Source organism: Drosophila nasuta, chromosome 2L (assembly GCF_023558535.2).
Source record: "Drosophila nasuta strain 15112-1781.00 chromosome 2L, ASM2355853v1, whole genome shotgun sequence".
Classification (NCBI taxonomy): Eukaryota; Metazoa; Arthropoda; class Insecta; order Diptera; family Drosophilidae; genus Drosophila; species Drosophila nasuta.
Window position 1 is genome coordinate 7,469,741 of NC_083455.1, and position 13,450 is coordinate 7,483,190.

The 13,450-nt window shown below is 36.6% G+C and overlaps 2 protein-coding genes across 3 annotated transcripts; one reads left to right on the forward strand and one right to left on the reverse strand.

The window, feature by feature from the left end:
- Positions 1–491: 491 nt before the first annotated feature.
- Positions 492–1,451, forward strand: LOC132796426 (RNA-binding motif protein, X-linked 2). Its single transcript, XM_060807598.1, has one exon. It carries the CDS (start codon positions 563–565, stop codon positions 1,085–1,087), a length of 525 nt encoding a protein of 174 aa, XP_060663581.1. The 5' UTR covers positions 492–562; the 3' UTR covers positions 1,088–1,451.
- LOC132796413 (probable RNA polymerase II nuclear localization protein SLC7A6OS) lies at positions 1,167–4,068 on the reverse strand. Of its 2 annotated transcripts, XM_060807578.1 has the most exons (4): positions 3,757–4,068; positions 3,244–3,677; positions 2,287–2,462; positions 1,167–1,450 (listed from the first exon to the last, which is right to left on the reverse strand). In XM_060807578.1, exons 1-4 carry the CDS (start codon positions 3,958–3,960, stop codon positions 1,167–1,169), a joined length of 1,098 nt encoding a protein of 365 aa, XP_060663561.1. In that variant the 5' UTR covers positions 3,961–4,068. The 2 variants fall into 2 exon arrangements, with proteins under 2 accessions (XP_060663561.1, XP_060663569.1); XM_060807586.1 differs by lacking the exons at positions 1,167–1,450; positions 2,287–2,462 and adding an exon at positions 2,499–2,925 and having other exon boundaries at positions 3,757–4,066.
- Between the last annotated feature and the right edge of the window lie 9,382 nt (positions 4,069–13,450).

The following is a 13,450-nucleotide window of genomic DNA, read 5'->3' on the forward strand; positions in this document are numbered from 1 at the left end:
TCAGCGTGACCGCAACTTGAATATGAAAAAAATCTACCCCTTGCATCGGAAAACATGCAAATATACCACTTCATTAAAACGAGATTATGTTCAATAATTTACTTGCTCAGTTAAATTGGCGTTATAGAATAGTCATTACTAATATAAGGGTTAAAAGTCGTTTATGTCTATTACATTTAATTTCAAATTTTAATAACAGTTTCTCCCAATTTAGTTATACTGATATACCAAAACATACTTTACCCGGTTATACTCAACCTGACTTATTACTGAAGTTTGTGTGACCAGAGCACGCACTTGTTATACCGAAATAGTATCGATATATTTATGCTTGCCTTAACTTTTCTCAAAAAAGTGAATCACAAAAGTTGTTAATTTTTTATAGCTGCGCGTTATTTATAATCTTAAAGGTTAATAAAGTACAAAAAAATATTAATTAAAAAAAAAAAATGTTTCGATGTTTCTTGATTCGATAAGCAATTTATTAATAAATACCAACTTATGGTCACACTGACCAATACCTTAAACCTATCACTAAGAAAATAGTAAACAAACCGCAAGCATGAATCCGTTAACAAATATGCGAAATGTGTTAAAACTTAGCGAACATGAGCTACAAAATCCAAATGGCAAGAGCTGGCACGACATGTACCGCGGCTCAGCGTGGATATTTATTGCCGGCTTCCCCTACACTCTCTCCGAGGGCGACATCATCTGCGTCTTCTCGCAATACGGCGAAATTGTCAACATTAATTTGGTGCGCGACAGCAAAACGGGAAAATCAAAAGGATTCTGTTTTTTGTGCTACGAGGATCAACGGTCAACAGTGCTGGCTGTGGATAACTTGAATGGGATTAAAATATTGGATAGATCATTGCGTGTTGACCATGTGGCGGATTACAAGCCGCCTAAGGACAACGAGAAATTAGACGAAGAGACGTTGCGGCTCTACATGGAAGGATGTGCTCCAAAGCCCATTAATCAGAGTTCTAGCACTGTTGATGATAACATTAAGAAGGAAAAGAAGGATAAGCATAAGAGATCTAAAGAAAAAAAATTAAAGAAACGACGTGAGAGTTCAGATTAGTAAATTATAAATAATGTTTAATACATAAGTGAAATAAAAAAAAGTAGATTCGCAAAGATTTCACTGGACTTGTTATGATTTATTCGCTGTCGCTGAATATATCTCTGGCATCAGCAAACTCATCAGGATTATAGTCTTCATCATCATCATCGTCGTCGGAATTGGAGTCGAGTCCTTCGGCCTCGCGTAGAATACGACGCTTAAAGCGTTCATAGGCGCTGCCCTGACGATCCACATTGCAAAAGTCCACATCATCCACGAAGGCATCGGCCTCGGTATCGATGGTGTGCACATATGGATCCTGGAAGGTATTGTAATCCTCATCCTCGCTGGACTCGCACTCATCGTCCTCATCATCGTCATCTGCAAGAAATGAAGATTAAATTGCGTGATTTCTTCAATTTTATATTCCTGTTATTTCATACAGTATAAATTGTATTATAAAAATGACATGATTGCATTTTATTTTTTTTTTCTTTTCTATAAAAATGGTATAAAGAAATAAATCATGGATAATATGAGTTGTTAGTTGAAAACAAATGATTTTGGTGTATTTGAGTTTGTTTAGGTCGCAATATATAATATATACATATTCTTCAAAAAAGTTGTTTCTTCTTTTCCCTCCAAATGTATAAAGTATTTATAATAAAATTCTAATAAGTAATACCTTTAATAAACCCAAGTAATTGCCTAATATCTAGAGATTTTTCTATATTTGGTAGATTTTTTAATTTTGATAAACAATTTTGCACGCAAAAACTACAAATAGTTTATGAATTTAAATTTGTACGTTTAATTTACTTGCTATTGTATACGAGCATTAAAGCTCAAGCTGTGCATTTTCTAAGTGCCTTATGGTTTTAAATATAGACGAGTATACAACTTTTTGTGCCGAGTCACTGACTGACTGAACTATCAAGGCACAGAAACACTTTACACTTTTAAACACAATAGTTATTGATATTTAAATGATCGGTTTCTAACAATCCCAACTATAATTATTTAAAATTATATTTGCGTTGATTTCTTCGTTAAATGAAACAAGACACAAACCATAGCATGCATTTTAACCAGTTCTTATCGTATATATGAACCAGTCATATGTATCAAGTAAATTCTTCCAAGCTTGCAATACTTTTAAATGTATTAACACGGTGTTGTGTATTCATTACAATTAATAAAAATGTTGCCTGACATACCAAACATTAATTTATCCATTTTGTGACGCAGCTCATCATCGGAGCCAAGATTTGCCTCATCATCATCAGGATACTCGTTGGTATAGTAATTCTCCTGATTGGAGTCATCGGAGTCGCAATCTTCATCCCCATCATTGTAGCAATCCTCCCAAACGATCTCGTCCACTGGACGCAGACTGCGAAATAGTATATTTGAAAGCAATTAAAAGACATTTTCGTGGCTGGGCATTATTTATGTAAATACTTTTTTATTCGACAAAACTAAAACTATGAACTTAAGACTTAACTTCTGTTGTTGGAATGACAACTGTAGCAACTGGCAACGAAATTGGACATGAAGGGTCAAGAAACGTAAAATTTAAGCGATTTGATTTAATGCTAATGCGATGTATAAGTTTTGATTTCTTTGTGTATGCGTGTGTTAGTTTGAGCTTGTTTGGTGTGTGTGTGTGTGGCAAGAAGCTTAAAGACTAATGAATATGTAGCCTAATTAAGTTGGATGCTTGGCGAAGGAGGCGCGCTGCATTTGGCAAGTCGCAAGTTGCGGTTGTAGCACATCGACGTCGACGTCCTGTTGCTGTTGTTGCTTTATTGTGTTACCAGTAGCAGTTGTTGTAGTAATTAAACGGATAATACAACCTTATATAGAGAATCAGACGAATTACAAAAAGATACAAGAGATAGTATTGAGCGATTACAAAACTACTTATCAGATAAATGCCATATACATAGATATACCTACATACAATTAATTTATTTATAATGTATGATGAAGTAGGACACCACACACCCACACACATTCACCGCATACACCCATACACACACACACCGCACACATACATACCCATACAAATACAAATACAAAAGAAACATACAGAGAGCGAAATGGTTCGATTGTTTTACATATAGTAATTTGTGATATTGAACATTTGCTGTTCTTCTATATGCAGGACAAACCTTAAATAGTTGTCATCCAGCATATCAACATACGACGCCTCCATCTCATTCTCTGGCACATATAAATCATACACATAGCCAACATCTGAATCTGCTGGCTGTTGCAATTGTTGTTGTTGCCGCTGCTGCTGTGATTCTTCAATGTCAACAATTGTGATTTCCCTATGATCAGCTGTGGTTGTTGTACCCGTTGCTGCTTGTGGCCGACAGGGGGCGTTGGCATCATTTTCCGTTTCCTCTTGAAGTGTGGTCCGCAAGCAGTTCACCACACGATACCGTTGCTCTCGCGATGTCTGCTGCGCCTCCTGACGCTGACGATCGCGACGTTGGGCAGCAGCAATGGAGGAATCGCTGCTCTGATTACGAGCCACCAGCTCCTTGGCCGCTTCTTTGTTCAGTCGTGCGGCCGCAAATTGTTTGGTTGCGCTATCATCCTATGTGAAGAATTCCACCCGAAAGTTTGGGGCTCGTACATTGGCTTTTTTATATACTACTAAGAGTGATCGCACTCACCTGTTTGTCCAATGTGCCGGCAAATTTTAACAGCACTTGGCTTAATTCTTCTTTGTTGTCTGTGTTTGTTGAAGTCCCTGTTGTTGTAGCTGTTTCTGATGGCGCATTTTCATCATTTTGCAGGCGTCGACGCTTGCCATTGAGTACAAAGGCCGTATGCGGTTCCTCGTCAATGCGGCGTTTGATGCGCACCACAGCAGGCATATTTATGGTTTAACTAATTGTAAAAGTGCTTATCTGTTGGAATTTATTGTCAACGTTTTTTGCAATAGACGCTCACGCTTCCCACGAAAAAATTAACAGCGTGACCGACTGAGGTATTTTAAAATAAACTTAATATGGAAAATACTGAAATATACCATATTGAGATGCACTCGCTTGGTTACAATATATATAATATGGCATAAATACGCGCACTACAGCCTCCATTTGAATAGTTTGGAAAAACACTTGTATATACAGATGCATGCTTTATTTAATGTTCCTTTTATGTTTTTATTTTTCTTTCTATTGCCACTCCTCAAAATATGCGCATACAATACACTTCCAACACTACTACAGGGTGCACACATTTAGATATAAATGTTATCTGGCAAGTAGTGCCACAGGGTGACAAATCTCCAATGTAATTTGGCAAGCAGTTTAACGAGTTATTAATGGCGCGAATAATTAACATGAATTTCTTATATCCGAATATATAAATTCGTGCAGCAGCTTTTGCCTAAGAAAGGATTAGCATTTACTGCTCTCGTACTGCAGTTTTCAAATATGGTAAGAGCCTGTGTACCATTTGTAAGCAAATAGTTATCAAAGTCATCAAAGTTTACTATAGAAATGAAAGCTTATATATTTTTGAATAGCACTCTGAGCCAATTGCAATAAAAAATGGCCAAAATACAAAATCGTTTATTTAATTGACGAAATTGTTAGGATGATAATAAAACTAACCGTTTCGGTCTCAGAGTATATTGTGCAATGTACAAGTGGCGGCTTCAGTGCACTGCTTGCTTAAATTTACACTACAAATAATTTCGGGCTGCTCTGTTAAGTAATTCGCTGTTCTGTTAACTAACAGTCGCTCTGAGAGCGTTTCCCAAAATTATGCTATGCTTGTGGTAGCATAGATAATGTTAAGCAGTCGTCTCCTGTTCGCGGCGGTGTCGAGTTGAGTCCTTGGTTGTGAATGAGCGCGCGCGTCGTTGATAAATTGTGCAAAATGTGGTGTTAGCGGCAATAACGGAATTACGTGCACCGGCAACGCAATGTGAAAACAAAATAAATATAAATCTTGTCGAATGTGAAGCCATTTGTTTTGGTGTTTCAAAATAATACATACGCACAAGTGCAATAATTTAAAGTGCGCTTACAAAAATTTAAAGTCACATTCTGCAGCATCATCCTGTGCTGTGTTCTGTGCTTTGTGATTGCGTGCTTTTGAGTGTGTGTGTGTGTGCTAGCCGTTTGTTTCATTGTCTCTTCATTCGCGCGCGCAATCTGTCGATGTAAAGTGTAAATGTGTGTTCATGTGTGTGTGTGGTTATGTGCTGTAATTTGCACACAAATGATTTATCGTCGGATTGCTATCAACGCATGCCGCAATTATGTTTTAATTGGCGCTAAATGGTTTACACAAGCACACCTGGATTAGCTGCAAAACCTCCCTCCCCGCCACACGACAGGTGAGTTTTCAGCTTTAAAAGTAAATTGAAAAAAGTAATCTTGGCCTACAGACTATAAAAATATTTACGAGTTTATATATAGAGGATGTATATGTACGTGGAGGGTTTGTTGCAGCATCGCAGCATCGCAACCTAACCAAACATATGTTTCGACGCTCTTTTATTTATGAGGCGTGGGGTGCGAGGGGCGCGCGTCAAAAAATTTGCCATCGCATGAATCATGCCGCCCCGCTCTTACTCCCACTCGTAATATGAGAAGCACGTGCATGTGTGTGTGCGTATGATAGAAGGGGATTTTTGTTTGACACACGGTGTGGATACACTGGATGCGTTTGGCATAATAATGAAATAATAATGTCGCCTTTTGTTGTGAGGTGTCTCTTCTACGCATTGGCAATAAATTAATGGGCTTGCCACATAAAAACGCACCCCCCGCTGCCCCCGCCACTGTTTGATTACAGCCTCACATGACACTGCTACCAGTTTGGGGCATGGGCAGGGGATGGGAATGTGGGAGGGGTGCCCAATGTCAGCTGTTGCCAGATGAAATTTTTGGGAAGCGTTAAACCCAAAAGATTAACATAAATATTCTGGTTCATACTTGTTGTCTTAACACAAAATGATGAGCAAAAGATCTGCTGATAAAATGCTAATCATAAGAACAATGTTGCCGCGACAACAGCAGCAACACCAACTACAAGAACTTGCCACACGCACCGGCTGCTACTCAGCGTTCCTTTTTTTTTTGATATATTTCCTGGTGGTGGCAAAACTGCTTGAGAAACTTTTGCGCTTTCCACTTATACAAGTTGGATTTTTTTCCGCTCTAGAGTCCTTAAGCGAAGGCTATAATAACTTTGTCGTTCAGTTCGTCCATAACAACAAAAGCATAAGTTCATTTTATAGCATTGTAAAGAATCTAGCGAAACGTATAAATATTTTATATTTTATTAGTATTCGTTTCAGAGATTTTTTTCAATTTAACATTCTGGATTCTATTTTGATTTGATTGTCGTTCTGTAATTTAGGATTATTTGTATATTGGAAATCTTTTTTAAATGCATATATTATATGATATATATAATATATTTTCTACATTTTACATTTATTAACAATTTTTTTTTTTAATTTGAGAATATAATCAAATTATGATGTTTTATTTTTTTTAAATTGCTTTATAATTAATAGTAAATAATAAATATTAAAATTGTATAGCTAAAATATTCCCATGTGCGTTAAACTAATATTGTGTTTAAACTTACAAATTTTCTTGACTGCAATTTTCCATCAGAATGATGTGATACAATCATATAATTATGATATATCTGTAGGTACTCTTAAAAGCAAATTAATATTATAAAATAAAAAACGAAAACTTTCAGTTAGTGTATCCATATTTCGTCATGGCAAATTAAATGCTCGTGAAATTTTTTTGTTGTTCCTTTGTAACATTTTTGATTAGCTCAAAGTTCTTACTGGGTTTGAGGGGAGGCTGTGAATGCTAGGTATGTCTGTGTGTGTGTGTGTGTGTGTGTGTGTGTAAGTGGGTGTGCGAATGTATTAGAGTGCGCAATGGGAGAAGGAGTTGCTTTAATTTTTGTTTAAACTTGACAGAAAACACCTCAGGCGTCCGCAGGGGTCGAGTGTCTCTTTGTGGCTTTGACAGCCTTTGTTTTTGGGCGTTTGGGGCGTTTTTGATACTTTGCCAAGAAATTTGGTATGCCAGGAGCAGTAACATCATCATATATCCTTGTTAATTTGTCTAGGGGTTGTTGTTCTTGCTGCCGGCCTTTGGTTAATAAATCATTCTAATGCATTTTGTTCGGACAAGTTGTTCGGGTCAGCTTGTTGTGGTCATTTCAATAACAAATTCATCATCATTCTTATTATCATCAGGACGGTCAAGTAATGACGAGGTACAAGCATCATAATCAAAGCATTAGAAGGATTTCACTTGTAAAGAGTATTTTCGATGAATATAATAGAGAGAAAAGAAATTTATATTGTTGTTTTTTCATTTATATCACGACATTTCCGAAATAGCTCACTAATTTAATATAATTCGTTATTTCATGACTTTATTGACTTTATACTTTAATCTTTTTTCAAAAACTATTTTTTATTGACAATATCGTTAATGAGTAGCATATTCTACGTAAATATTTTTAAATAAATTTTCATTTTTACTAAATATATTTTAATTGAATTAATTCTGTGTTCCCTAAAGTAAATGTAATTAAAATTTGTAGTATTATATATTGATAAACATAATGTTTTTGAAACTATAGTTAAGCGAAATAAAAAATAAATGTGAATAATTCTAAGATTATAATTATTATTATTACGTATAACAAATAACATTGTTTGTAACAAGTATTCTATGAAATTATTATCTTCAATATTTTATTCATTTTTTTATTCGTAACTGTGGTTAAAACAAGTGCAATATCAAAAGTTCTTTGAAGTAATCTAATTTGAACTAATTGTATCACATAAAAATAAAAGGGGAGTATTTCCTTCCCTCCCCCAATCGCATTCCTGATACTGCAGCTGTCCCAACCGTGCACATGCCATTGGGCAAATGAAAGTATTTCGTTGTGTTTTTCACGTACGACTGTTAGGTGTGTGTTCAATTATTCATTAAAGTCGATGACTGGACAGCTGAATGGACAGACGGACGGACGGACGGACAGACAAGGGAGTGTTGGATTTATATGCTGCATCAATACGTCAATTACAAAAGCAAATAAAGCACTGCATATACGGTATAGTCAGTCGTCCACACACACACTCTCATGTATGTACTCCAATGTTGGAGGAGGTGTTGCACCCTTCGCACGAATCACATTAAATTTGCGCTCGTGCTCATTAGGGCAGAATCCTGCTGGTCGTGCTGGTCCTGCCACCGGACGCACTTTCCACTTTCACTCTGCTCGGTTAGACACAATGTGCCAACCCCCAAAATTGATGATGTGATGCAGTGCAGCAATCCACCCCCGCAGTTGCCGACGCCACCTCCGTCGCTCTAATATCATTTTGCAATTTGCACTTGGCAAATAAAGGAGTGATGCTGTGGCAGATAAAAACATTTCTATCCTTTGTTCTAGCCCTCGGGGCAACATGCGTTCCCAGCGCCAACTGTGCAACGACAAGGGCAACAACTCCAATATGTATTTTTGCAACCGTTTACATCTCAATGGCCAAAGCATCCAAGGGCAACAATGGCTCCAAGGCTCAAACGCATGCCACACATTGTTAAATGAATTATCGCCTACATCGAAGCCATTGATAAATCGCTAGCTCCATTTTTTGTACCCTCTAAGTAATGTCAGGCTGGGGAATGCTTATTAGTTAAACGGTGAATCAACTAAGATATGTATCAGTAATAGTTGAAAAAAATTTGAGAAATTTAGTTTACTGTATCCTACAGTTTTGGTCCATGTAATATTTTCAAATTAATTTTGACTACCTATCAAAAAAGTTTTCTAATCTGCATTCATTTTATGTGACTCATAAAATGTTTCAAAGGCTCATCGACCATAAAATGTAAAGACACTTTATCTAATCATTATCATTTTAGAATATCGAATTTTTTTGATTACGTGTTAAGATTTTAATGAATATTAACTTAATAATAGAATATATATTTTATAAGTGGTAGTATTTTTTATTGATTTTTATTGATCTCTATCTGATTCTTTATTGTATAATTATATAAATAAATAAATTTTGACTATCTAACAAAATTATATTTAAATTAAACTTAATTTTATTGTGCAGTTAGTTTGATTGGTTAAACTAACATTTTTAAGCTATGGAGTATTTTATAATGATTATTTATTATAAGTATATTTATATAAAAGCTCTTCAAATTTCTTCCCTCTTTGTAGACAATAATAATAATTAGTATTTCCATTATTAATATGAAGTAGTCTTGTTCTAAAAGCTTCTGATATTAGACTGTCTAAGCTACATTGACTTTGCATTTTTTTCGTATAATAAACGGGGTATTCTTATAGTCATTACTCATAAGTGCAAATCTATTTGCACCACCCCAAGCAAGCCTCTCACGTCTGGCAGGTCGCAACCCTTGGGAGCCACACGTTGTTCTTGTGGCTTGATTGACATGATCCAGCATCCCATTCCATTGTGTCCCGTTTCGATGCAGTTTCATTCTCAACCGTTCCTAAACGTACACTGTGACAAACAGCTGATTGCGTGTTCATCTACCGTGTGGCATGATTTATGTTCGAAATTGAATTTCTTGACTTTTTGCCGTCTGCAAGGGGCACGGGGCATGAGGCTTGGGGCACGTGGCCAGAGACTTGAAGAAACTAGCAGAGAAATGGGTGAGTAAATTAGCTCATTTTCCGGTACACTTGTCTCACGTGCTCGTTAGCAGCATTTTGGGGCGAGTTCATTGACATTCGTTGGCGACTGAGCGGGCAGCAGCTGTTTGCATTTTGCACTACATTTTTCCAAAACTTTCGTCTCGCTCTGTTATCAATAGTTGGCCACAGTTTGAAGAAGGGCAGCAGGCATTATGCGGCAAGTGGCAACTCATGTCACGTACGCGACAGCTGATTGCCTCAAATTGTTTTCGGCCATTTTTTCTGCACATTTGGACAGGCGTTAAGGAGCCGCAACCCCCAAAAACTAAGAAAATTCCATCAGGGTTGCCATTTAACAGCAAATTAATATGAGTGTCAGTCAGACAGACAAACAGACCGACAGTCAACAAGCTTGACAGCCCGACACTTTGCCAGTCATTCACAGAAACGGTTATATGACAACGATTATCTACGCTGGCACAGCGAACATTTAATACCCTCAGAGCTACCTCTTTAAGTTTTTCATTTTGCTTAAGATTTTTTTTAAATTTCCGTTCTCTCTTCTCGCTCACATGTGCTGGCGACTTTGGGAGTTGCCATGGTAGTTTATCTGGCTGTTGACAGCTGCCCAAAGGGAATTAGTTATCAAAAGAAGCATAAATCCATTGCAACAAAACGCTTAGCTGAACTCTGTTCAAATTCAGCTCAGCACATCTTTGTGTCTCTGGGTTTTTCTCCTTGTTCTTTTTACGCTTTAGGTTAAATAAAATATGAGCCAAATTGAGAGCTAAGCAGATGTCTAGATATCGTTCATTTAAAGTACTTGAACATTTTTTGAAACTTTGTTTGAATGTCTTAATAGCAGTTAAAAGATGGTATTGAATTTAAAGAAATTTAAATTAAAAATTTAATATGAAGTGCAAAAAAGTTGAATAGAGACAGATTTTGTAGATTAGATTTTGTATTATTGTGTTTTTACCTCTTTCTTTGTAGTATTATTTTACTAATCTGCTTAAATTCAAGTGAAACTCTTTCTTCTTCTGCCTGCTTTATGAATCAACAATAATAAAAAAGTCCTTTTGTGCTTATTAGCCACTTGAAATGTCTTTTTATCGAGGCCACTAACTAACTTCGTTTCATAGACGTCTTTATGGCTGTTTGTTCATGCAAATACGCCAAGTATAATAAAATTATTTCCGCTATTGTTTAGCGGGTTTCCGTTTGGTTCTTAATTTTCGTGTTGCCACCAGGCACTTGTGGCAAATCGAGAAATGCTCGCTTCATTTCTTGACACGCGACACAAAAAGGACTCCACTTGGCCTTGATTTAGCTGCGTTGAGATAAATGCGCTTTGTTTGGTTTGGTTGAATGCCAAGTGATAAACATAAGTTGAACCTATTCCAGACATTGACAGGCGGTGCCCCAATACAGGATTCACAGTGGATTCAGAGGACAACGGCATAACCGAACACGTGCTGTCCTCCGTTATGTAAAGCTATGCCAGGACAGGACAGGCCAGGCCAGGACCCCAACTGCCTTGCAACTGTAACGACCTCCGCTGTATGCCATTTGCTCTGTGCTCTGTTGTCGCTTATTGAACCCTGGTTTGGGTGTTTGCATTTTAAAACCAACCCTCGAAAAAACGTTTGCCAACTTCAATTTCAGTCGTTGTCATTTGAAGCGACCCCCGGAATGGCCACATCACAGTGGCATAAATAAACGCATTTTAACTTAAAAAATGAGACAATTTATACTTAATTTCATTGAAGTATTAAATGTAAAACGCAATTAAAAAGCTAATTAATATGACTTTTGAACTGATGTTTTAATTTTAGTAAGTTTTATTTTGCATTTTAATTGTACACTTCTTTTCGTCCGCAACACTTTCGCCACTTTCACAAATCAAAATCAAAGAGCGAAAAAAAGAAGTGTGACCAGACCTTATGTCTTTCAAAATAGACAATATAATATAATTGTATTCTTGTTTATCGAAATTAAAATTAGAAATTATTCAATATAAATATGTAATAGAAAATATTGCACATATTACTTTAAATATAGTTATTGTTATTTTTGTGTGCTGTGTACAAGAATGCATTCCATTGTGCCCAACGTCCACTGGGATTTGACGGCGCTATTTTGTAACCCCATTTGGCCTGCATTTTGCGCGCTTTTCGATTTTGGTCCTCTGTGCATAGCAATTCATGGACAGAGGGTGTCCTGTGTCGTCTGTTCAATCGGACCAGGTAACCGACGTGGCGATGCAAGTCTGGCATTCAGTTTTTGGGTTTGTTAATTTTTTATTAGATTTGTTGCAGCGTCTGCATAGTGCGCATAATTTGTAGCTTTGCCAAATTGTTGCTTCGATGGACCTCTCTCTCTCTCTCTCTCTCTCTCTCTTCAACCTTTTGCCAATCTCTTTCGCACCCGTTGGCACTTGTTCGATGGGGCCAAAAATTCAATCAAAAAACTACAAGCGTAAACAAGTGGGTAACATGGCCAACTCGTGTTCCGCATCCACTTCAAATTTTCAAGTGTTTTCCTTTCAGTTCAAGTCGAATACTTGTTTAGGGTGCTGCCCTTTTTTTTGTGTGTTATGGCGCCGTTATGGCCCCGTGTTATTTTTGTGCCTTGTTTGTTTTTGGTTTTTCTTTTGAATTGAAAATCGCAGCTGGCAGAGTTTTGTAATATCGAGGTTTAAAATGCTTGGCTGGCAATTCGTGCACCTCAATGGCGCTCGCAGCCACCGCCGCAGACTTAATACACTCAAACAGCCGCGTTAAGTCCTTTGCGGGCTTATGCCAAAACACCGCTCAAAAAGTATTTGCACGCATTTTGCGGCCTAAAAGTATGCTACGCTTAAATGATTTGGCTAACACACACACACACACACACATGCATACACAATTCTGTTTTTCATTCCATTTGTGTTTTATACTCTTTAACATGAGGTCCTATAGGAATATACTTTAAATTTAAATCTTCTGTTGCCTGAGTATAGAAATTGACTGAAAATATTTACCACTTTACAATTACAGATTTGTATTTCCATTTATCACAAAGAAAGGTATAATTTTTGTATTAAGAAATCAGAAAGGAAAACACTCAGGATGCTTTTTAAATAAACTGTTTCGATATTCTTTTAGTTATGTTTATTTATTGTTATTTTTTTTTTTAGCTATTTTCTATTTTGAAAATTTCGAAAAATTTTTTTTAAATTTATGTTAGCTGATGAATTTTTTGTTTGGTTCATTTTCTTTTTCCAATATACCTTCAAAAGAGCATCAGCATTGTATAACTTTTGTATTAAATTCCGTCTTTTTGGTTTTTATTGCTGATTGTTTCGCTTGCTTTTGAGGATAACAATAAATTTTTATTGTTGTGACGGTCGTCTTTCGCTTTGGCTATACTCTTGTTTGTTGTTGTTTATATTTCAGTTTTCGCTTTCTGGTTGTTGTTGTTGTGCTTACGCTTTCACTGTCTCTGGCTCTGTCAATTTATTGATTTCTGTTCTGTTTTTTTTCTTCTCTCTCTCTCTTGTTTTTGGCGGCTGTGGCGATGAGTGCGGCTAACAAATGGCTTCAACTTTGTCAAAAGTTAACAATTTGTTGTTGCTGTTGAACTTGGCTGAGCTCAGAACTTCATTTAATCTAATTAAATTGCTGCACAGTAGCTGTAAACTTC